The 27,442-nt window shown below is 34.2% G+C and overlaps 1 protein-coding gene and 2 pseudogenes across 1 annotated transcript in view; 2 read left to right on the plus strand and 1 right to left on the minus strand.

Moving 5' to 3' along the window:
- Window positions 1–9,526: 9,526 nt before the first annotated feature.
- LOC145240375 (zonadhesin-like) overlaps window positions 9,527–27,442 on the plus strand; it is a 175,170-nt gene continuing 157,254 nt past the window's right edge. The window contains exons 1-3 of the mRNA XM_080103956.1: window positions 9,527–9,607; window positions 12,612–12,726; window positions 16,605–16,661. Of these exons, the coding sequence (XP_079960082.1) occupies window positions 9,527–9,607; window positions 12,612–12,726; window positions 16,605–16,661 (253 nt within the window). The remainder of the gene's footprint in view (window positions 9,608–12,611; window positions 12,727–16,604; window positions 16,662–27,442) is intronic.
- Window positions 12,027–12,143, minus strand: LOC145240648 (5S ribosomal RNA; annotated as a pseudogene).
- On the plus strand, window positions 21,671–21,823 carry LOC145240589 (U2 spliceosomal RNA; annotated as a pseudogene).

Raw genomic sequence — 27,442 nt, forward strand, 5'->3', positions numbered from 1 at the left:
AGACCAGTTCTTCTAAGAACTCACCAAACGCCAAAGGAAATAAGTTAAATTAACCGCAAAAGAAACTGCAAGAAAGTCATCTTCTAAGAACTCACTGGAAGCTGACCAAAAAGAATCAAAATCCAAGCCCTAGCCACAAAAATAACTAGATATTGTGGCTACTATATACAATCTACTAATAAAAACAAGTTTTCTAAAATAAACTACAATAAATTAACAAAGTAACCTCACACTGTCACTGATTAGGACTTCATATAAAGATAACAACTACACTATTGGTGTATATACCGTTCCACACTTTAACTATTGGTGACGGGGCAGTATCTCAATTCTACGAAAGTTGTCTTGCTATAAGATAAGTGACATTATAGTAAGATACACATAAGTGTTATATGTTTACATTTAATAAAAAATGCCAAAGTCAGCACGTAGTAAAAAAGCTCAGAGAAATATAGACTATTAAAAAAACAAAGTCAAGGTATTATCTGAGCAAAAAGAATACTATCAATAAAATGCTGAAATAATAAAAATTAAGTATCATGCAAATCTTGAGGCAAAGAAGGCTGCCTCACGTGCTGACTCAAAAGCACGGTATAACAGGGATTCGGAGGGAAAAAAGCTGCCTCACGTGCTCTTTATAACAAAGAACCAGAAAAAAAGAAGGCTGCCTCACGTGCTGACTCAAAAGCACGGTATAACAGGGATTCCGAGGGAAAAAAGCTGCTTCACGTGCTCTTTATAACAAAGAACCAGAAAAAAAAGAAGGCTGCCTCACGTGCTGACTCAAAAGCACGGTATAACAGGGATCCCAAGGGGAAAAAAGTTGCCTCATGCACAAACTATTATAAATATAAATATCAAAAACTGCCAAATCTTTGCCAAAACGCCAAAGAATGAACCAAGAAAAATTTAATAGTGAAGGTATGAACATTTTAGAACTTTATAATACTCTAACTGTTTTATCAGAGAGGCGGTAGCACTCTCTATGTAATATAGAACCGATGGAGGACCAAGAGGCAACTCCTAAGGCCCAAAACCCAAAGACCTAAAACCCAGCAGGAAGCGACCTGCTACTAATGGAGGCGGCAATGAGCCGCCTCCTAAAAAAGACAATACTATCATGAATGTAAGTTTAAAAATAAGACTGTAAGTAAAAATACTAATTAACAAGAATAAAAAAGCATTGGAAATGCAAAAGGATATAGGGATGGTATGCCAAAAAGTATACAAACAAGATAGCTATGAATGGCTAGGCACATGGAAATAGAATTGCATCCAAAGTATAGCCCTATAGCTTTTTACAACCGTAATGATGGCACGGAATGAAGATTGGAGAAAAGCTATAGGGCTATACTTTGGATGCAATTCTATTTCCATGTGCCTAGCCATTCATAGCTATCTTGTTTGTATACTTTTGGGCATACCATCCCTATATCCTTTTGCATTTCCAATGCTTTTTTATTCTTGTATATATATATATATATATATATATATATATATATATATATATATATATATATATTATATATATATATATATATATATATATATATATATATATATAAAGATAGAGCTATAGAAGATAAGTATATATATGTAAAAATGTGTACTGAGGTTTGAATTTATGAGCGTCTAAACTGATTCCCCCATAAATCTTGATTAGTTTAATGCATGCATATCGATTATAAATATAGAATATGATCCGAAAGAAAGGTGAATATCAGGAATCATGTAGATATAAAAGAGCGGCGCAAAATATGTAAGGCGATCATGACTTGGAGCAAAGTGTAGTATACGTTACGCTACTGCATTTTCTCTCTCTTCGATCGATGCAAAAGGATTTCTTCCAGAATTAGACAATTGTTTTTTTTTTTATATTATTTTTATCTCAATCTTCTTTTTTTTCGGATTTGGATATTATCCACATCAAAGACCCACATTATTTCTGAACTCACCGCTCCTGGATGCGCAAATAAACAAAGAGTATGTGACGTTTCAAACTAGATGTTTTTTCTAATGTTTTCCCATCATTTTCAGAGACGATTCCAAGCTTGTCTCGATCGTACTTGTTCAATTCGTCTGTCGATTCTTCAAATATTTTTCTATTCCTATCATTGCTTTTACGTTTGCAGTCTTAATAGTGCTGCTGTTGTTATCTCTGTTGACAACCGATTAATTACGGATTGATTATTGGTTGGCATGATCACGTGGTTTATCAAGTATCAAAAAGATAATGATAGTATCCACTCCTTTATATTTATGATGACAGTCGACATCTTTCAGTTAGGCTAATCTTTTGGTCGTCGAAGTTGCCTTGGTACTTCTATCCGAACGTACGCTCATCTGAGTCAAGAGGACATTTTTTTTTTCGGTCAGTGATTTATTATACCGCTTGAAAGAAGTGTCTAGTGTCTAACGTTTGGGCTATTCTTCGAGAGATTTGGAATTAATGTGGACAAAACATGTTACTTCTTTATCAACTCGCACCAGAGATGATATTACACTAACTAAATTTGCTAACTTTATGACAGATGTGCAGAAACTTTCTAAAGCTCAGAATAAATTCTCTCAGTAGTATCGCCTCTGTTTACAACAATAGACTACGTAATGAAACATGTCACTGATTTAAATTGAACTTTAAGTTCATATATATTCTAAAGCCAACCTATGAAGTGCAGCTGAATAAAAAGTACTATAAAATAAAAACAGAATAGATGGATTAATGTTGACCTTTTGTGTAAAAATTGTCCATTTTCTTCTATTGAAATAATCCATGAGTCAACTATATGAAGTACCAATATATGAGGGTTTAAATCTAAAACTTAGTATCAACCATGCACGAAAAGGTGCCTTTGTGGTAAGCGATTTACTTCGTTTTTATTAGTAGTTTTTTTTATTTTATTTTGTGACCGTGACTTATAAACTTATTAATTTGACTTATAAACTTATTAATTTGACATATAAACATTAATTTGACTTATAAACTAATTAATTTGACTTATAAACTAATGAATTTGACTTATAAACTAATTAATTTGACTTATAAACTTTTTAATTTGACTTATAAACTAATTAATTTGACTTATAAACTTATTAATTTGACTTATAAACTAATTAATTTGACTTATAAACTTATTAATTTGACATATAAACATTAATTTGACTTATAAACTAATTAATTTGGCTTATAAACTAATTAATTTGACTTATAAACTTATTAATTTGACTTATAAACTTATTAATTTGACTTATAAACTTATTAATTTGACTTATAAACTAATTAATTTGACTTATAAACTAATTAATTTGACTTATAAACTTATTAATTTGACTTATAAACTTATTAATTTGACTTATAAACATTAATTTGACTTATAAACTAATTAATTTGACTTATAAACTAATTAATTTGACTTATAAACTAATTAATTTCGAAATATTCTAAAAGATTAGTTTCACTGCAGTTTTCATTTTAAGTTTTATTTTCACAACATTTCGTCCGATTCAACCTCCGACCTTATTCAAGTGTATCCTGTCGAATTAAGTGATCTTTCTGTCAAAATCCCGTGCAGATTCTCAAATTGGACAGAAAGATACCCAAATTCGACAGAAAGATGTCCGATTTCGATAAATTAAACATTACATCGGCTGAAACGTTGCGAAAATGACATTCAAGATGAGAACTGTAGATTACTTAATGAAAAAGTTCACTGATTAAAGTGAATATTAGTCCGCGCGCGAAAGAGCAGTACACAAACTGTTTTAAATAATAATAATAAGAAGAAGAAGAAGAAGAAGAAGAAGAAGAAGAAGAAGAAGAAGAAGAAGAAAGACTTTCGCTGGCGAGGACTACTATTGACCGTAGCCAGTTATACATTCCTTTTGAAATTTTCATCTCTATTTTTCTCGTTATGTACTGAATATTTGTTAATGAAACCTGTATGTAATATGTTTCTTATTAAAGTTTAAAGATTTTCTATTTTGAAAGAAGTTTAAAAATAGTTAATCGAAAAATGTTATTTTAAAGTTTTTGTTAAAAGAAATTCAGATTTTCTCATTATTCAGACCTGTATTACAAAGACGGGGTTGCAAAAAATGAGTTGTGGTGTGAGGAGAAATACAAACTGAAATACAGGGAATATTCAGACCTGGAATAATACAAAGAGAGGGTTGCAAAAATGAGTTGTGGTGTGAGGAAAAATACAAACTGAAATATAGAGAATAAAATAGAGAGAAGGAGAGTTTTAAAATATAATCTTTAAAAAATAAGATACAAGTTAGAAAAGCATTTCATCCAAGGCATGAAAATTGTTAAACAAAATAAAGGTACAAGATTGAATTTTAAATTTATTTATCTTCAAAGTGCACTTTTATAAGTTTTACAAAGTAAGGTATAAAAATTTAATTTAAATTAAATCAAAAAATTACCTTGGATTTATTTTATCTAATATACATTTTGTTTAGTGTTTGGACAATTTATCGTAATCGGAATCGAAAAAATCGGAACTATTGAGGGTATCGGAATCGGAAAATTTTTTGCCTATTTGCCAATGCCAAACCTGATTTCATTTTCTTTCTGTTATATATATATATATATATATATATATATATATATATATATATATATATTAGTGTTGGGACGATTATCGAGATCGGAATCGGGAATCGGAAAAATTTGAAAATTTGAGGGTATCAGAATCGGTATCGGAATCGGAAAAATCGGTACCTATTTTCCGATGTCAAAACTACTCTTTTAATTGTATTTTTTTATTTGATTTTGTTTAGAGAAAAGTCTTCTATGCTGGTAATAATGATAAAATAATAAATATTTATTGATTTGAAATCTAAAATCAATACATCATCCCGCACATGTGTATTTTGACGTTTCGGAAAATATCTGCATATTCAACATGTGCTTTTATGAAAAATACTATCTTATAGTTAAATAATTAGAGATTTATAAAGAATCGGAATCGGGAATTTAGTACGGAATCGGTAATTGTATCGGAATCTGGAAAAATATTGGAATCGTTCCATTACTAATATATATATATATATATATATATATATATATATATATATATATATATATATATATACTAGTAGGCCGTCCGGCATTGCCCGATCGTAAAATACGCTTAAATATAAATATTTTGATTAATGCAGATTTCGTATTTGTTATTGTATTATGTTGGACCCAATATATAGTAATGATTTAAAAAGTTAAAAGAAAAGTACTCGTGCGTCACCAACGAGAATCGAAACCAACACGTTTCCTTTACGATTTACTTTTTTCTTTAACGTTACTGCCTGTAGTATGAAGACACGTTTGATACAAGGCTAAAAATGAAAACACGAACTAATAGCTATTGGTCACGCATGCATATTTGTAATGCCATCAATCGACCGTCTACTGACAAATTTCATTTTTTTTTAATTTCACACTTTTTCACCGATTTTCCCAGCTTAAACTAAAATATAAAGTTAAGTTTCATGTCTGTAGACCAGGAACTGACAGAGCAGTTAGGTAGGCAACATTTTTTAAACAAATATATATACGCATGCATAAATATATATAGAAAGAGTTTTGTGTTTACTATAAACTTTTGACGCAAATATTATGCAAGTATAAATCATGTAGAATATCTGCATGAATATAATTACACATAATAGTTAACTAAAGATGATCATCCCATATGAAAACCGAAAAAAACTAATAGAGAATTAAGTAAAATGAATGTTTAAAAGAATATGCAAATTAGCTAGATCTTTTGCTAGTGAATGCAATACTACGATCCATATATGACAAAGTTTTGAAGAAATAGAAAGAAGTGTTTTTAATATGAATATCAATACACAAAAAAAACTTATAAGAGTACACACACACACACACACATATATATATATATATATATATATATATATTAATGAGGTGAATTAAATACTAGGTTAATTAATTTTGTGGAAACAAGACTTACAATATAATTTCTGGAAGTCATATTTTATATAAGACAATCACAGCCTAATAAAATCGCTCAATATAAAGCAAATTAAAAATTACGTTTTTTATATTTGAATTTCTAATATAATTTTTAAAATAAAAATGTATTGTTTGGACAAAAAATACAAACATTAAAAGACATCCCTTAATCCATGGATTTTCGATGTAGCAAAATCATTAATTCAGGTTTTATATAATTTTACTAATTAGCACATACGTAGAATACATATTAAATATATTAATATATATATATATGTATATATATATATATATATATATATACAAGCAAAAGTACCCGTCGTTGACTAGGTTCAAAAACAGCCTACAGAAAATGGACTCTGATTAATGAAAGTATGATAAGTTATGAAAAGGCAGGTATGATGAAAGTACAAATAAAATAGATAAACCCCATAATTTATTATACCATACTGTTCACACTGAAACACTTATCACAATATTCTGTGGATCTATATTAAAAAACCTTGTTAAATTTTGTGACACATTTCCATTCTATGGAGGTCAGGTGCGAACGAACACCCCATAATTTTATTATAACATATTTCTTCAAACTGAAACATAATTATCAAAGTATACTTACTCAGATAGATATGAAAAGTCTTTATTAAAGTGTGTGCCTATTTCCATTCTATGGAGGCCAGGCGCGAACGCAGACCCCACATTATTATACCATACCTATTTAAGTAAAAACATACATATCAAAGTATTATTATGTACGTCTATATCAAAAACACTTGTTAACGTTTTTTTTTTTAATTTTAATTTTTTTTATTTCCAGACTTTGTGGTCTAGGCGCGTACGCAGACTCCACAATTTTAATGAATCATCATTATGCCAGATCAAACATACCCATTCTTCTGTCTCGATACATCTTCTATCATTATATGTGATCAGATTTCTATAATAGTCAACCATATAGGAGCCTATTCGTGACCAGACACACACACGCAGACGTTCAGCTTTATATTATAGATATGTAGAGAGAGAGAGAGAGGGTAGATTGATAGATAGATAGATAGATAGATAGATAGATAGATAGATAGATAGATGCATTTATAAATAGATAGATACTTTCAGATTCATGAATTCAAACAGAAAGATTCTCAAATTCGACAAAAAGATTCATAATTTCGATATAAAAACAACATTCAAAATGACAAGTGTAGTTCGAATAACCCAGATAACACGAAACATTTGAGAGGATTCTGTAAATTTTGAAGTCGATCGAGAATTTTATTCTACTGCGTTTGCTATACATTATTTGTTTTTTGTTTTTATTCGTTTACGAGTTTTCGATTGTTAACTATTCTGGATTCTTATTTATTTTTTACTGAAAATTTTTGTAACATTTTTTTTGAATAACGAATCTACCATTCGACATATTTCTATTTTTTTTCTTGAAGAGTTTTATATATATATATATATATATATATATATATATATATATATATATATATATATATATATATATATATATATATATATAAATGGAACGTCTGGTTTATTCAAAATCGATAAACTAGAAATTAGAAATTTACAATCCCGTTTTCTGTGAAATTTTATAACAGTGAATCTTTATCAAACTGTGTTTTTAAAATATTAAAAAGTAAATATTACCTTATTAAAAAAAAAAAGACTTTTATTCGTTGGGGAAATTTTCCGATTTCATCCGAGCCGATTAGCGAATATATTTCCGGTTTACCATTTTGAAATGACGAAACATAACGATTCTGACTATAATACACTTTTTTTAAAAGTCGTTAAAATTGTAACACAGAAATTATTAAATAAAATAAAAATGTTTTTAGTAAATGCGGAACTATTTTTACTCATGCACCATGAGTTAATGACTTCCGATTTACAATATTTCAAAATCTGTTTATAAACTTTTCTCTCCCGTTCGTATATAACAAAACATTTTTTTTTTGTAGATTTCGGTGTGCTAAAAACCAAACTGCAAACCATTTCAGTCGCAAAAAATACTTTACATGATATGAAGAATTTACTTTTCCGAAAACTTGGTGATCACTGATGTAAATTTAACTTAACATGAGCACTCACTTTCTGGCCACCTGAGAGAAGGGGCATTCTCTTTCGTGTTTATTGCATATAAGGTTTTTTGACAAAGCCGTTTGTTATGCGAGTGCATATTTATCAGCCTTCGTTTATGCTCGCGCGTAGTGTAAACGATGGCTAGGGCTGTAAAATGGAAAATAGTCCCAGAATCCACAGGAAATCAAACAAAAATAAACACACAAAAAATATCGCTCTCTCACGTGGCCACAAAGTGGGTGCTCATTCCAAGTTACATTTACATCGCAAAGTGATCACCCACTTTTCGAAAAAGTAATTTCTTCATATCATGAAAGCTACATTTTGCGACGGAAACGGTCTGAAGATTCGTTTTCAGCACACCGAAATAAATCTACAAAGCATTATTTTCTTATATACGAACGTGAGACAGGCCTTAAAGTAAAATAATACCGGATTTTTTTGGGCAGATTGGCCGTTTAGTTGTACATATATCCTCACACCAGGTAATCACTAAAAGGGACTCTTAAAATGAAATTTTCAGTTCTTATGTAGTTTTGGTGCCGTGCTGAAATATATCGTTATTCTTTGAAAAACCATTCTTACGGATTAGGTAAAGGTATTTTCTAACTATTTTGTGCTTCCACCTTACATTTATTAGATATTTAAAAAAATATATGTAAACATAGTACAGTTACCATCTGCCATCGTATGCACCCGGGAACAATATCTCCTGTAAAATTAAACCACATTTTGGAGCTTATGCATTTTTGATATCACGTTATTTTTACATAGTCTATTTTTTTTTCTTTTGAAGTGGGGGATAGATTAAACTTTCACGATATCTTTTTTATTTTTTTTTTGTTTTTACTATCCTTCCCATGTTAAGAATGCCTTTCAATATATATATATATATATATATATATATATATATATATATATATATATATATATGGTGCGTTCCTAACTCAATGCCTTCTACATTTTTTATTCATTCCAAATAGATCAGAAGAGATTGTAAACAGCATTCTTCTTATGATGACAGAGTTTATACATTCTGACTTGAAAGTTTCATCACTCTGTTAGAGATATTTATGGTGTGATCTCTCAAAACGCAATCCATGCAACAGACATGCGTCAGAAGGTTAGATGTATCACTGAATTACTGGCAAAAGTGCATTGCGAATCGTGATAACTAGAATAATAATAAATACTGAAGCTCAAAAGCTCCATCGTTTTAATTGTACTACTCCCATTTTCCTGACTCTTTAACCTTTTGAGTTAATAAAAATAGGAGACATTACTGACATATTGTAGATGTTTACAATTGTGTAATGAAAGTACTGTTTTAATCTATACAATAAAAAAACACTGTATTAATTTCAGAAAAAGTTATAAGAATTAATTCTCATAATATTTATTTTGAATTTTTATATTTTAAAAAAGTTAGTCCGTGTAGATTTTTAGTTTGTCAAAATGGTGGAACCTGCAAAAGACACGGACAAACGTACATGTGTGACTGCAGAAAAGGATACATTGGAAAACATTGTGAAAAAGGTAAGTATATATTTCTGTCTAAATCTTACATGAATAGAAAAAATATACTGATACTTTCCCGCCGAAAAATATGTTTTCATATTTGTAAATGTTATCCTAAACAATAATTATATATAATTTCGTAAAGATAATACTCGGTTTGTCAAATTTTATCGACAAACAATTTTATTCGATCTCTTTCATAAACCTTAGTGTAGATGCAAATCTATCCGTCTATACATACATACGTACATATATATATATATATATGTATATGTAAGCACTTAATGATTATTATAATAAATAATATATATATAATTATGTAAGCACTTAATAATTATTATGTTAAATAATATATATATATATATAGTTAGTAGAAATGGTAATTAATAAAAACTGAAGTGTTCAATACTGTTGTAGAGCAAATATGCGTTTTACTTTTTAATAAACGTTTTTGCTATTGTGCCGTCATAGACAAAAAATTAAATAAACGATAGTAATGACTAAGTAGATAAAAGTCTGAGGAAGCTACAGACGGCCAAAAAACGGCCGGGTAGCTGAAACAATAATGTAACTTAACAGAAAGAATACGGTAATTAAAAATAAGACTTATATATATATATATATATATATATATATATATATATATATATATATATATGTATATATATGTGTGTGGGGGTGTCTGTGTGTGTGTGTGTGTGTGTGTGTGTGTGTGTGTGTGTGTGTGTGTGTGTGTGTAATGGAGATATTATAAGGGAAATGGTTTCCATAATTGTTTTATGGTTAAAGAGTGTTTTATTCAATAAGTCTGAAGAAAGGCTGGTCTTGTGAAAATTTTCAAACGACATAATGTTTGGATTTCTCCGAATAGTCTTGCAACAATTGTAACTAACGATGAAATTCACTATTTGTTGCTATCAACCCATTCTTTGAAGTCTTGGTTTTTGTTAAAACAATTTATATATATATATATATATATATATAATTGTTTACTGTAAAAATTATTAAATACCTACAGATTCTAGTGTTTCATCCTTTCGGGAATCCTCAGCGCAAGGTGTCACGATTTACACTGGTTGAGAGATTTTAACCCGGCGACAAAGCCATATCTGATTACTTTAGCGTTCGGCCACCGTTAACCGTGAGAAATATTGTTGAAATTTAAACATTAATGTCAGAGTGATCTAATCAATTTCTGATGATCTGCGAAACCAAATTGACCGACTTTATGAGATTAACAGTACTCCAAAAAATAAATAAATATACAGATTAATCATCTTCAAAAATTCTAATAATAAAAATATCAAAATATATCTTGTTAATTAATTTTACTATCGTGCCGTCATAAACAAGAAATTAAATAAACACTAAGTAGATGAATGACTAACGCAGAATACAAGCTCGCTCGTTTTAATCGTACCACTCCCATCTTCGTGGCGCTTAAACATAAGGAGTAAAAAGTAAAAGCTTTTATTTTAAAACTACATTCGTATAACAATATATAAGGCCGAACTCCCGTAGTGAAGTCAAGCAACTAACCTCTTATCTTCTTCGAAACTGTGGCTCGTGATGTCTAGTCGGCCGGAAGCTCGCCACATGAAATTCTAAGCGCCTCTATGTCGAATTCTTCTGAAAGCGAAAAGCGAAGCTCGCATATGACAGAAAGAAGGTAGGCAAACAAATAAAAATTCCATTCTACTAAAAATTAATTTCACAAAAATGACAGTCTTTTTATAGATATGTACAACTTCATTTCTTAGTCTATTTTTAAATTCACAAATCTCTCTTCTTCGTAGATGGCACTCAGGCGAAATGGAGAGAGGGTCAAGCGTTTGGGAACTCGTTCCTCTCGAGGTTGGCGCAAATCTCTCTCCAATCTGTTTAATTTCTAACGGCATTGGCTTCTTATAGTATGGTTACAGTGTGGGGGTAGGCGACTTACCAAACCAATCAGAGCACGCTACGTATCTGGGGATTTCCTGATCTAAATTGCGTGTGTGCAGTTCAGCCATAGTCTAGAGTTGTAAATGTAGGACCAAAAATGACATCCGTTCACATGACCCCCAGGGTCAATACCTGCCATTCAAAAAGCAATAGTCTGAAGGTGTTCTCCAGGCCAACAAGTACAATCTCGTTTCTACTTTATTCTGATGTTTCCTGTTATTGGATTTTTAAACAACAAAATATATCTCTGGCTTTTAAAACAATAATATATATATATATATATATATATATATATATATATATATATATATATGAAGGCTTCCATCAGTCTTGACAGACTATGGATACCCACTGTAAGGGTGCCTGCGCGTGAAATTTGTGTGGCAAGACTTGCGCAATCTCTAACCACGCCTCTCCTGAGTCAACATTGTTGCATACCAGTGGCAAATTGAGGTACAAGACGACTGGAAACAATGCCGAGATAAGCGGAGAGCACATACAGCGCCTAGAATTTCCAAATGGTCACCCATCTGGTATTAGCCAGGCTCAACGTTGCTTAACTTCGGTGATCTGACGAGAACCGGTGTGTCAACGTGATTATGCCGTGTGTGTGTGTGTGTGTGTGTGTGTGTGTGTATATATATATATATATATATATATATATATATATATATATATATATATATATATATATATATATATATATATATATATATATATATATATATATATATATATATATATATATATATATATATATATATATATATATATATATATATATATATTTAAATTACAAGTATTTTAGATATCCACTGTTGTCCGGGATTAATTTAAACCATTTTAGCATATTTACCCGGTCTTTCTCAGGTCTCATGGGAGTTTCAACCTCCTCAATAGGGGGCAAATCGCTCCCTCAAGTCGATCACGTTATTATATATTGTAATTGATTACACATAGAAAATATTTTTGATCCATACAATGAAATCTAATAACTAAACAGGCTGCGTTGTTTTCAGAGAAAATCTGACTATTGATTCGTCTAATAATTATTTTGTATTTTTATATTTCTTTAAAGTTGATTCGTGTGAATCCTCAGCTTGTAGAAATGGAGGACCTGCAAGAGACAAGGACCAATATACAAGTTACTGCAAAATTTTGCCAGAATCTTTCTATTCCTACTTTTGTTTCCTGTAGGCAATCGGCATGCGTTTTCAGACAATAAAATAGTTGGCTTGTGATTTACCTCCCTTATAAATCCCGATGTACTAAAACTGCATCTTTTTAATAGATAAAACGCTTAACTTCAAGACTGTTTAACAATGTAGCTCATAAAAAATTGGAGTCATTACTTTTGGGACTACCTTCGTACCATTTGTCCATGTATGGAGTGTTGTTGTCACATTTGGACTGGTGCATCTGCTACTAGTTTCTCGCTACTAGACAAGGTTCAAAATATATAGATCCTGAACTGCCATCTTAGCTTCAGCTTGTCCCATCGACGAAATGTTGCATCCCTCTGCCTGTTCTATAAGTATTTTAATGGTGAATACTCCCACAAACTGCAAGAATTTGTACCCCCTCGACGTAAATACACCGACAAACCCGACAAGCACATAAATCCCACCCCTACACAGTAGAGATCCATAGATGTAAGAGAGCTTTATACTCCAGTAGTTTCTTCCCCAGAGCTGCTAAACTTTGGAATTCCCTTCCGGGTCCCTACTCCCCAACTGTACTGATATATAGAAATTCAAGTGTAACGTGAACCGACATCTTTCTGCCCAACCCCCTACATAGAACCCCTGTAGTTTATGTCCCTGATAGTAGCCCCCTACATCAAAGTGGCAATGTGCCTTGTTTAGGGTAAAAATGTAATCAAAATAAACTAAATAAATAATTGTAGTTGCTTACGAATAGATAATGGGAATAATTTGTTTAAATTTATCAAATAAAGTTTATTCTTAAACATGCTTCATTATTTAAAAGAAATTAAAATAGTAATTCTTATAATATATAATATGTGTTTTTTTTATATTTTTAAAGTTGATCCGTGTGTATTCTAAGCTTGTAAAAATGGTTGACTCTGCAAAAGGTAATGTTTTTGAATCGATAAAATGAAACTTAATAAATAAACACACTGCATTTTTTTCAGACACAATATAAACCTTAATGTTTATATTATTTATTTTGTATTTTTATATTTCTTTAAAGTTGATCCGTGTTAATTATTAGCTTGTAAAAATGGATGTCTCTGCACAAAAACAAGTGCAAATGTACACATGTAATTGCAAATCATAGCAAGATTCTTTCTATTCTTACTTCCGCTTACAGTAAAAAAAAGACGTGCTTTTTTTTTCAGAGAAATTCATTGTTGGCTTGTAATTCCTCGCCTTTATAAATTTGGATGTACTAAATTTTGCCCCTTTTAATAGAAACTATGCTTATGTTCAGGACTTTTTAACAATTTTACTTAATAAAATTAGAGCCATTACTTTTCGAACTAGATTTGTATAACAACAATATTGTAGTTGCTTACGAATAGATTATGGAAAGAATGTGTTAAACTTCATGCAACAAAGACTAATAATAAACACGCTTGATTATAAAACACATATAAATAATAATTCTTATAATATATATTTTGTGATTGCATATATTTTTAAAAGTTAATCCATGTGAATTCTTAACTTGTAAAAATAGTGGAACCTACAAAAGACAAGGAGAAACGTACATGTGTGACTGCAGAAAAGGATATATTGGACAACGTTTGGAAAAAGGTAAATAACTGTTACATTATATTTTTCTGTAAATTTCAAAATATATATTTATTTATTTGCGGACTGTTATCCTTCGCTTTATAGTTGCTGTTTCACGACGTGTCAGCCAACTGTTCCACTTGCCTTCGTAAGGTTGTTAACCGCGACGTGATAAGAAGCTGAGTCTCCCAACTGTATCCGTCACAATTTTAGACTCTGTGATTCCAGGTGAGCATTGTCTTATGATGGCAGTTACAATCATGCTAAAAGCCGTTGCGAGGATTGCTGGGGCAATAACTATGGAAGGCTGTAATTACAAAGGATACATTAAAGAGACTCATCATTGTTATCGCAATTAACCATCCGACGAAGGCCATAGAAATATTTGGCCGAAACGCAGTGAAACAAAAACTATAAAGACGAGGATAACAATCCGCTAATAAATAAATATAAAAATTACTCATCTCAAAATATTGTAATAATAAAGAAATATCAAAATATATCTTGTAAGAGTACAAAATAGACTTCGTGGCTTAGTGGGGGATGCCCTTTTCTCTACCCTGAAACCTCTCTCCCACAGAAGAAACGTTGCGAGCCTATCCTTGTTTTATCGTTTTTTTCCATGGCAGGTGCTCGTCTGAACTCCAATCTCTGGTCCCTACTCGCCAATCTTTCACGAAAAACACCCGTCTAGCTGAATCCACTGTGAAAAATTTCCCCCACTCTATATCTGTGCCTAAATCAAAACGCGGATTCCATGAACAAAGCTTCTTTCTTAGAACTGCACGCCTGTGGAACTCTGTTCCGTCTGCCTGCTTCCCACCGGACTACAACTTGGATGTCTTCAAGTCCAATGTTAACAAATTCCTAATGAACCGCCCCCTTAAGTAAACACTTCATCAAATCTCCACACTAACGTAATGTACTTGTAATAACCCTTATCCGTGAGTGGCTTCCGGGCCTTGATAAGTGGTGATCACTGTGTAAAAAAAAAACATCAAAATATCATATTCATGATCATATTGTTGTAAACATCAAAATATATATTTCTTTATTTATCTATTTGCGGACTGTAATCCTCATCTTCATAATTGCTGTTACACGACGTTTCGACCAACTATTTCTCTGGACTTCATCAGGCTGTTAACTGCAACGTGATAGAGAGCTGACTATCCTAACGGTATCCTCAGCAATTTGAATTTCTACGATTCCATGTGAGCATAGTATTAAGATGGCGGTTTCAATCCTACTCAAAGTCGTCCAAAGGATTAGTTGGACAGAATGGTGTAAGACGACAATAGCTATGGAAGGCTGTAATTACAGACGATACATTAAAGAGACTCAGCATTCTGAATCGCGGTTAACCACCTAAAGAAGGCCGGAGAAATAGTTGGCCGAAACGTTTTGAAACGGTAACTATAATGATGAGGATAACAGTTTGCAAAAAAAAAATCAATGCAAAAATTTCTTCATCCCAAAGGATTCCATTAATAAAATAATATCGATATATATCTTTTTAATTAATTTTGCTATTTTGAAGTCATGGACGTGTGTAAGGAGCAAATATGTATTATTGAATTCCTGGCAAAAAATTAAATCTGTATTGTTGTGACTAAACTGAAGAATGACATATGCAGAACAAAAGTGTTGTGGAGACGCCCAATCATTAACATAGGCGGGTGAGTGAGATATATAAAGGTATACAGTTATATATTCGGAAGAAGAGTTATATACATACTTACATGTCTTCAGATATACTTCAGTTGGAGATATCCCTGCAGGTAGCGTGTTGCATGTCTTACTGGAGGCAACATAGGCGGGTGAGTTAGATATATAAAGGTATCAATCGCCAATACCGGGAGAGTTTGGCAATGACCGCCAAATAGGCAAGACGCCTATGTTGCCTCCAGTAAGACATGCAACACGCTACCTACCGGAATATCTCCAACTGAAGTATATCTGAAGACATGTAAGTATTATATAACTTTTCTTCCTAATATATGATTGCATACCTTCATATATCTCACTCACCCGCTTATGTCAATTAGTGGGCGTCTCCACAACAAAAAGGTTACTCGTTTTTATCATACTACTCCCATCTTCATTGCTGTTAAACATTAAGAGTTAAAACTAAAGGGTTTTACTTTTAAAACGACATTCGTATGAAAACGTTATTGTAGAGGTTTACACGTGTGAAATGTTTTTGCATACATACAATGAAACTTAATAAACAAACACTGCATTTTTTTTTCAGACAAAAACATAAACCTTAATGTTTATAATATTTATTTGTTTTTTATATTTCTTGAAAGTTTATCCGTGTGAATTCTTAGCTCATAAAAGTGGCAAAAACCTGCAAAATGACAAATGTAAACATGTAACTGAAAATCCTAGCCAGATTCTTTCTATTTCTATTTATGCTTGCAGTAACCAAAAAGCGTTTACAGAAGGCAATAGACGCTTTATTATTTTAACAAATATAAATAATAATTCTTACAATATATATTTTATATCTATATATATTTTTTAAGTTGATCCGTGTGAATTCTTAACTTGTAAATATGGTGGCACCTGCAAAAGACAAGGAGAAACGTGCATGTGTGACTGCAGAAAAGGATATATTGGAGAACGTTGCGAAAAAGTTAAATAACTGTTACATTATGTATTTTTGTAAACATTAATATATACGTTGATGTATTAACTAGAGTACTGCCTTCGTTAGTGGTCATACGAATATAGTTTTAAAAACATTTTTCAGCGTTGCTACCTGATGAAGACCAGAGAAATATTTCACCGAAACGTAATGAAACAACAACTATAAAGAGGAGGCGAACAGTCCGCAAATAAAAATTTAAAATATTCGAATTACTGATCTCAAAGGATCCCAATAATAAAATTATATCAATATATATATATATATATATATATATATATATATATATATATATATATATATATATATATATATATATATATATCGTTAGCTAATGTTGCTATTTTGCAATCATGGGCGTGTGTCAAAAGCAAACGTATTATTGAATTCCTGGCAAAATTTTGGCCCTGTCGGTGGGGCATTAGAATACACCGACTGCCCCCCTGCAGAGGGTAAAAGTCCCTCAATGGAGGTCCTGGATATGACCTTAAACTATATCCAGTGGTGAGGCCCCAGCTTGTGGGCTTTGGGGAGTGTGGAGCCACCCTTTAATTACCATTGCTCCCAGGTCCACTCTGACCCGGAGTGGTAGTACCTGTTAGGGTTCCAACTATGGGTTAATTTAAATTAAGGATTTTAGTGACTAAGCAGAAAAGTGACTTCTGAAGAACAAAAGCTCGTTCGTTTTTAGTCGCGTGCAAGCGACTCTATAAATCACTCCGTCGGTCCATCGGTCGGTCTGTCCGTAACACTTTTGTGCTTGGCCTTTTTGGTTAAGATCAAAGGTCTGTTGTTAATAGATGCTGTTCTTAGCTTTTTAAGCTTTTTCTTGGCCTTTTGGCCAAGATCAGAGCGTAGTATCTGTTCCGGCAGATATTGCAAGCACAGATCATATGTGGGGGCAACCCCACATATAAGACCTTGGTCATTGTAGGGGTAACCCTTCATACCAATTGTCACTATCCAGCTCCTCTACTCCCTAGTGAGTTGGTCCACAATTCCTCTTTAATCCTCACATTAAAAATCGGCCTTGTGCCTAATTTTCTCTGTGAGGGAGCAAATAAATACCCTTTTCTTGTCCTTTTGACCAATATCAAAGTGTAGTATCTGGTCCGGCAGATACTGTAAGCAAAGACCATATGTGGGGGCAACTCCACATATAAGACCTTGGTCAATATAGGGGCAACCCTTCATAACAATTGTCACTATCCAGCTCCCATACTCCCGGGGAGCTGGTCCCCATTTCCAATTAACTCCTCCCTTTAAAAATCGTCCTTGTGCCTAATTTGGTCGGTGGGAGAGAAAATAAACACAGCTTTTCTTGACCTTTTAACCAAGATCAAACTGATGTATATGTTCCGGCAGATACTGCAAGCAAAGACCATATGTGTGGGCAACCACGCATATAAGACCTTGGTCAATGTAGGAGCAACCCTGCATATCAATTGTAACTATCCAGCTCCCCTACTCCACGGGGAGTTGGTCCCTATTTCCCCTTCACTCCTCACATTAAAAATCCGCCTTGTGCCTAATTTGCTCGGTGGGGGAGCAAATAAATACCAACCCCACATATAAGACCTTAGACAAGGTAGGGCAACCCTTCATACCAATTGTCACTATCCAGCTCCCTCACTCCCCGGGGAGCTGGTCCCCATTTCGCCTTCAGTCCTCACATAAAAAATCGGGCTTGTGCCTACTTTGCCCTGTGGGGGAGAAAATAAATATCCTTTCCTTGGCCTTTTGGCCAAGATCAAAATGTAGTATATGTTCCGATAGATTCTGCAAGCAAAGCATATGTGGAGGCAATCCCAAATGTAAGACCTTGGTCAATGTAGTGGAAACCCTTCATACCAATTATAACTATCCAGCTCTTCTACTACCAGGGGAGTTGGTCCCCATTTCTCCTTCACTGCTCACATAAAAATCGGTGTTGTGCCTAATTTGCTCGGTGGGTGAGCAAATAAATACAGCTTTCCTCTGCCTTTTTGGCCAAACTCAAAGTGTAGTATCTGTTCGGGCATATACTGCAAGCAAAGCCCATATATGGGGGCAACCCCACATATAAGAGCTTGGTTTATGTAGGAGCAACCCTTCATACCAATTGTCACTATTCAGCTCCTTCACTCCCCCACATTAAAAATCGGCCTAGTGCCTAATTTGCTCGGTGGGGGAGCAAATAAATACCAACCCCACATATAAGACCTTGGTCAATGTATGGTCAACCCTTAATACTAATTGTCACTATCCAGCTCCCCTACTCCCCGGTGAGCTGGTCCCCATTTCCCCATCACTTCTCACATTAAAAAATCGGCCTTGTGTCTTATTTCCTCGTTGGGGGAGCAAATAAATATCAACTCCACATATAAGACCTTGGTCAATGTAGGGGCAAGCCTTCATACCAATTGTCACTATCTAGCTCCCCTACTCCCCGGTGAGCTGGTCCCCATTTCCCCTGCACTCCTCACTTTAAAAACCAGCCTTGTGCCTAATTTGCTCGATAGGTGACCAAGAAAACACAGCTATTCTTGGCTTTGTGGCCAAGATGAAAGTATCTGTTTCGGCAGATACTGCAAATAAAGACCATATGTGGGGGAAAACCCACATATAAGACCTTGGTCAATGTAGGGGCAACCCTTCATACCAATTGTCACTATCCAGCTCCCCTACTCCCCGGGGAGCTGGTCCCCATTTCCCCTTCACTCCTTACATTAAAAATCGGCCTTGTGCCTTATTTGCTCGGTGGGGGAGCAAATAAATACTAACCCCACATATAAGACCTTGGTCAATATAGTGGTACCCTGAATACTAAGTGTCACTACCCAGCTCCCCTACTCCAGGAGTAGCATGTCTCACATTAAAAATAGGCCTTGTGCCTAATGTGCTCGGCGGGAAAGCAAATAAATACCCCTCTTTTGGCCTTTTGGCCAAGATCAGAGCGTAGTATCTGTTCCGGCAGATACTGCAAGCAAAGACCATATGTGGGGGTAACGCCAGATATAAGACCTTAGTCAATGTAGGGGAAGCACATCATACCAGTTGTCACTATCCAGTTCCCCTACTCCCCGGTGAGGTGGTCCCTATTTTCCCTTCACCCCTCACATTAAAAATCAGCCTTGGTTCTAATTTGCTCGGTGGGGGAGCAAATAAATTCCCACCAAATTTGATAGAGTTCAAAATAGACTTCGTAGCCTCGTAGAGATGTCCTTTTCTCTTCCTTGCAACCTCTATCTCACAGAAGAGATGTTGCGAGTTTGTCTCTGATGTATCGTTATTTTCAGGGAAGGTGTTCAACTGAGCTTCAATCTATGGTCCCCCCTCGCCAAACCTTCACAAGAAACACTCGTCTAGCTGTACACACTATCAATAATTCCCCCCCACTCTTTATCTGTGCCTAAACCTAAACGTAGATTCCATGAACAAAGCTTCTTTCTTAGAACTGCACCGCCTGTGGAATTGTCTTCTGTTTTCCTGCTTTCCGGCTGACTACAATATGGTTGTGTTCAAGTCTAACGTAAATAAGTTCTTGATGAGCCGTTCTATATAATTTACCAAATTTTCATTACTAATGATTACTATATTGTCCAATGTCTACTGTACACTCTTTAACCCTTATCCTTGAGTGGCCTCTTGGCCTTGATAAGTTGTGATGCCTATGTAAAAAAAAACCTCGATATCAATTGTCACTATCCAGATCCCTACTCTCCTTGGAGCTACTCCCCATTTCCCCATCACTCCTCACATAAAAAATCGGCCTTGTGCCTAATTTGCTCGGTTGGGGAGCAAAAATACCAACCCCAAATATAATACCTTGGTCAATGTAGGGGCAATCCTTCATACTAATTGAAACTATCCAGCTCCCCAACTCTCTGGGGAGTTGGTCCCCATTTCCCCTACAGCCCTCACATTATAAATCGGCCTTGTGCCTAATTTGCTCGGTGGGGGAGCAAATAAATACCCTTTTCTTTGCCATTTGGCCAAGATAAAAGTGTAGTATCTGTTCCGGCAGATACTGCAAGCAAAGACCATATGTGGGGGCAACCCCACATATAAGACCTTGGTCAATGTAGGGGCAACCCATTCATACCAATTGTCAATATCTAGCTTCCCTACTCCCCGGGGAGTTGGTCCCCATTTTCCCTTCACTTCTCACATTAAAAATCGGCCTTGTACCTAATTTTCTCGGTGGGGGAGAAATAATACCAACCCTTCATTGTTTGGCCTTTTTGGTTACGATCAAAGGTCAGTTCTTAATAGATGTTCTGAGCTTTTTAAGCTTTTTTTTGCCTTTTGCCCAAGATCAAAGTGTAGTATCTGTCCGGCAGATACTGCAAGCTATGACTAGCTATGACTAGCAAAGACCAGATGTGGGGGCAACCCCACATGTCTGACCTTTAACCAGCTCCCATTTCCCACCTCTCTGGAGCTGGTCCCCTTTTCCCCTTCCCCCTCCCTTCACTCCTCACATTAAAAATCGGCCTTGTGCCTAATTTGCTCGGTGGGGGAGCAAATAAATACCATCTGTCCGGCAGATACTGCAGCAAAGACCATATGTGGGGGCAACTCCACATATAAGACCTTTGTCAATGTCGGGGCAACCCTTCATACCAATTTTCACTATCCATCTCACATTTCCCACCCATCGGGAGCTGGTCCTCTTTCCCCCCCCCCTCTCTCTCCACATTAAAAAACGGCCTTGTGCCTAATTTGCTCAGTGGGGAAGCAAATAAATAATCTTGGCCTATTGGCCAAGATCAAAGTGTAGTGTCTGTTCTTACTACATGGTGTACTTATTATGATATAAAGTTGGGGATCACTTTTCTGTATTAATTTAATGTAAAATAATAACTTACTTTACAACCAGTAAGTGTAAAAGCCATTCAAGTCATTCTCCAGATTATTCAAGTTGTTTTTGAAGGATTCCAGTTATTTTTTAAGCATTCAATTCATCCTTAAGTTCATTAAAGTCATTCTAAGTCATTTACTTTTTATTTATTTCAAGTCATTTCAGCCCACTTTTCGGTCATTTTAGTTTATCTTTAAGGATTTCATGTCAATCCTACATTCACGCATTCATTCATTACACGAGAGCACGCGACTAATGGCTATCGGCCTTGTTTCTTGTAGAGTGGGGCTGGCCAATCACTTTTGTTAAATGAATTAAATTAAAACAGCCGGGATATTTCCCTAGGATTAGGTAGCTTTTTCTAAGGTTACATTAGACAATGTCAGAGTAGGATGCGGAAAAAACTTCGCCAATTAGGTAGCTTTCTGATATATGGTTTAAGATGGAAAAAGTATCGTTACCAAAAAACGACATCTTCCAACGTCTTCAACTATTGATGCCAGGTGGAGATATTCATCTAATATATAAAAGGTCATATGTCTGTCTGACTGACTTACGTCATATTTTTAAACTCTATCTCTTCCGAAACTAAAAGCCGCAGAGCGGTGCTAGGGACCGCAAGTGGTTGGATTTTTACGGGCCATTCTTTTACTTTTGAAACCACGACTATAATAATATATACGAAATCTGGACAAATAGTTTTTAAGGGGTTAAAAATGGGCCAAAATTTAACAATCTTTATACATTTTGTGTGGCAGCAAGACTCGGCGCCTGTCCACAAGTCCAAAAAGACATAGGCTTGGCTTCAGAAAGAGTGCTATGACTCCTCTTTTTTCACTGACCCGAGCCCCCTGGAATACTTCGTTTGGTCGTACATCGAGAACATCGCCAACATGATCTCCCACAACACCAAAGCCAGCTTGATCGCCGCTATCCGCGGAGTATTCGTCCATCTCCTGCCGGCGCGAGTGGAAAGGGCATGCTCCCAGTTCCAAGCTCGTATCGTGGCGGTGATTGAGGCTGAAGGCGGCTACATTGAATAGATGTCAGCTCTCCTGCATAATCAAGTGATTTGAATTGATTCTTACAATAAAAGTTTTAAAATAAAGCTGTAGTTTTGTTTTCCTTAGGACGACAACTTTATCGTTCCACCCTATATAATATAGATATGATTATAGTGTCATATTACGCATGGATCGTGCACCTACGTCAAGTGGGCCGTGTTTCGTGTTTGGTATTACTTACCTCTACTATGTCCAACACCTTTAACCATAAAACTGAAACAAAATGTCAGCTCAAACAAGTCACCAATTTGCCTCTTAATTCTAGGCATTCACAAATATTCGTGGACTTAGAACTAACAGACGATGGAGAATAATTTGTCCTAGCAACTCCCCGGATATGTTGGCCCTAAGAGAAACCACACTGGAGTTTTTGTTCGTCCGTCGAATCACCGAGGACCATCTTATTATCCTAAAGTGTGAGGTGGTGAAGTCTCTGTCGGTGAGCGCGGAGATAGCTTATCACATCTATTCAATGTAGCCGCCTTCAGCCTCAATCACAGCCTCGATATGAAGGCCTGGAACTGCGAGCATGCCTTTTCCACATAAGCAGGTGGGAGCTCGGCTAATATAGGGCGGATGACGGTGATCAGGTTTGCTTTGGTGATGTTCTCAACGTATGGCCAAACGAAGTAGTTCAGCAAGTCCAGATCGGGGGAGAAAAATAGCCAGTGAGAGAAAAGAATAAAAGTGCATGCACATGTCTCAGTTTCTGTATGAATTAAAATAAAATATTTGTGCGTGTTTTACGACCGGGAAACGCTGAGTGACTTGCTAGTGCTGTATAATTTCTGGGCAAATAAATCAAATGGAAAAGACAATTAACAACTAATGTTTTATTAATTCCATTAACGGATATTAATTCACAACTACCTTCCAATTCATCAAAGTTAAACGATTTGCATTTGGCCAGACTTTTACAGACAACAGTCGTTTGTCTGAAACCACTATTAAAAAGTTCCTCCACTCTTTATCTGTGCCTAAAGCTAAACGTAGATTCCATAAACAAAGCTTCTTTCTTAGAACTGCACACGTCTGGAATCTTGTTCCGTTTTCTTGCTTTCCAGCTGATTACAATATGGCCGTTTGCAAGTTCAATGTAAACAAGTTTTTGATAAACCGTCCCCTTAATTAATCCAATTTACCAAATTTCCACTAAGAACGATTACTACGATATTGTCCTATTGACTACTGTACCCTCATTAACCCTTATCCTAGAGTGGCCTCTTGGCCTTGATAAATGGTGACTCCTTTGTAAAAAAAAAAAAAATCATGTTATTGCGACAAATGAAAGCAGATAAACCCGGGCGATTGATACTAATGATTTTCAATGGTGTATTTCAAATATAAACCATTGAGGCACAAACAAATAGAACCGGTACTTAATGAAAATAAAACGAGAACCTAATTTAAGATACGAATTGTGATCAAAACTATATATAAGAATAAAATACAATAAGTATTATTATCATTAATCTATATATCTATAAAAGTAAAAATGCCTGTGTCTGTGTGTGTACGTTTCCCTATAAAACTACTCTGTCAATTTAAGGTCTGCAGACTCGAGATTTGACATAAGGGGTATTAAGATTTGGGAAAATCTTTTTAATCGGTTTTCGGCCAGAAATTTGGATGTCAAAGGGTCAAAATTAAAAAAATTGACCTTTGAAAACTCTATCAAACTTCTCCGCCAATTTTGGGTCTAAACACTTGAAATTTTAGGTGCAAATTATTGGACATGGATCAAACTTTTTAATTGCATTTGAGACCAAAACAATAGATGTTAAGGGGGTGAGAATTGGGGTCAAAGTTTTAAAAAAATTTACCTCTGCAGTCTCTATCAAATTACTGAGCCAATTTATGGTCTGAACATTTGAAATTTTACATAAAGGATTTTTCAGACATGCAGCAAGGTTTTTAATAGGTTTTTGGGCGATAATTTCGCTGCCAAAGGGTCGAAGTTCAAAAGATTTTACCTTTGCGGCCTCTAGCAAACTATTCAGTCAATTTTGGGTCTAAACATTTGAAATTTTACATGAAGTGTATTCAGACATGCAGCAAACTTTTTAATTAGTTTTGGGCGAAAATTCGGCTGCCAAGAGGGCAAAGTTGAAAGAGTTGACTTTTGCAGACTCTAACAAACTCCTCCGCCATTTTGGGTCTAAACACTTGAAATTTTGTGTCAAACTTTTTAATATATATATATATATATATATATATATATATATATACATATATATAAAATATATTTGTAGTCATCGACATACAGTCCTGTTTCGTTGTATCACAACTCATCAGTGCCGCTAGACTAGCACCTATCTGAAGTTGAGGATCGAACCTAGAACCGTCGTAATGACAGTCGGCAGTTCTACCCCCCAACCCGGAAGCGGTGCCCGCAACTAATCTGTCCGAATATCTATTTAAATAAACACCCGTCCGCTACTTGTAATACATATATATATACATATATATATATATATATATATATATATATATATATATATATATATATATATATATATATATGCACATTAAGTTATGAGTAGTATATAGCGCCCGAGCAAAGCAGGGCTGAACTGCTAGTATATAAATAATACTAAACTTATACATAAAATATAAGCAGATATACGGTTAGAATCTTATAAACATCTCCCGGTTGGAATATCTTAGTTAACGAGCGAATGTAGGATACTCCATCTCCAGCTTAAACAAAATAACAATACGTTTAAAAAAAATACGCAAAGAAATTCAATTGCAGAAAACTGAGAGAATGGACCAACCAACAGTGTGCTAATATTTTCTGGATAAATTCAACCAGGACTATCTATAGACAGGAGCTCCATAGACTTCCTGAAAAAAGGATCACCCCACGACGATCAGGAGAGAATTATAAGGCTGCCCAAGATCAAGGCTTGATGACCAATGCTTTCTAAGAAAATTAGTGTTCTCAGAAATGATTCGAGTGTGGATTCTGCCGCACAGGAATAGAGGGTGTGAGCCACCTGACACCCAACTGTGTGGTTCTACTGGGGGATGGCTATTATATGACTTGAAACAAAAGAGTGTGTAAATATCTCTTCTGGACGATCTATAAAAACTTGAATATCGAATGGAGCAGTAAATGCTGGGAACATGTATACCAGGAATAACAGTCGGAAATAAGTCATACACCATCCACTATGACTATGCAATTTCTGCAGCTACGTACTTAGAGAACGAGGCCGTAAAATCTGACATTGTAATATGGGACAATAAAAATAAATTAAACAGAGCTGAAATGGAAAAGGGCGACGAAATTCAAAGTCTTATGGCATCAAAGAAAACTGGAATCTTAAAGTGATCTCTATCATTCCAGCTAATATACCCAGTGAGCCAAGTGCAAGAGAGATTCGAACAATTGCACTTAAAGGAGCGGCGAGAATTTAAAAAAAATCTCTCCATTAGAATATCTGAATAAGCGGGTGAATATTTGGCATCCGGTAGGATGCTCTGTCCTCAGTATGAACAAACTGATGAGAAATATATTTTTAAAAAATAAATGCCATAGCCTAAAGATTTTCCCTTTTACTTTTCTTTATAGTTCTGATGATATAATAAAGTTATATATATAATCGTTATTCATCATTTTTTTTAAATATATATGTGTATGTGTGTGTGTGTGTGTATTACAATAGAAAATGCGAGCATGAAAAGCAATATGGTTAAGCTTAAATATGAAAAAGTAAAGGACTAGTTGTTAAAACTGGAAAAGAAACGAACAAGATATTCTAGTAAAAAATATAATAAATGTATAGCTTAAAATTTTGCAGCATTAAGAATTATATATATAATATATAATGTTATATAATATATATAATGTTATGAATTACATTTTAAACATTCTTAATGCAGCAATATTTGAAGTTATAAATTTATTATATTTTTACTAGATATCTTGTCATTTTCTTTTCTACTTTTAACAACTAGCCCTTAACCATATTACTTTTTATGCTCGCATTTTTCTATTGTAATCCATGATTTTTCCAGGCTTCCAATAAATTCACTTGTTCTTTATTTAATTTCAGTCTTATTTTTTTGCCCTCATATACACATATGTAATAACAATGTACGGCACTTGTCTGCTTTCAATAAAATTCCCCAATTATCTCCCTTCCATTAGTTCTCTTTTCGAGACAGCAGTGAATTAGTAGCAACAGTAGTCGCTTAAACGACGTGGTTGCTATGGAAAATAGTCATAAAAAGCGTCGCTCACCTTTTTATATATTTTACGATTTGAAACACCAGAAAATTCATTATAACATTAGCTTTACCGAACGCAAATCCAAAATTTATTTTTCCCAATATAGATGAGAAGGTGATATATAAACCGTAATAACAGTTAAAAATTTTATCGAAAAATGAGTGAGCCGTGAACCTTTTAAGCAGTGCTAAATGAGTAAAACTACAACTTTACCATATATTCAATACACTACCATGTTTGAATAATATATATAAATATACAAATATATATACATATATCCACACACACACACACACACACACACACACACACACACATATATATATATATATATATATATATATATATATATA

Source organism: Euprymna scolopes, chromosome 19, assembly GCF_053919585.1.
Source record: "Euprymna scolopes isolate OS-2025 chromosome 19, ASM5391958v1, whole genome shotgun sequence".
Classification (NCBI taxonomy): Eukaryota; Metazoa; Mollusca; class Cephalopoda; order Sepiida; family Sepiolidae; genus Euprymna; species Euprymna scolopes.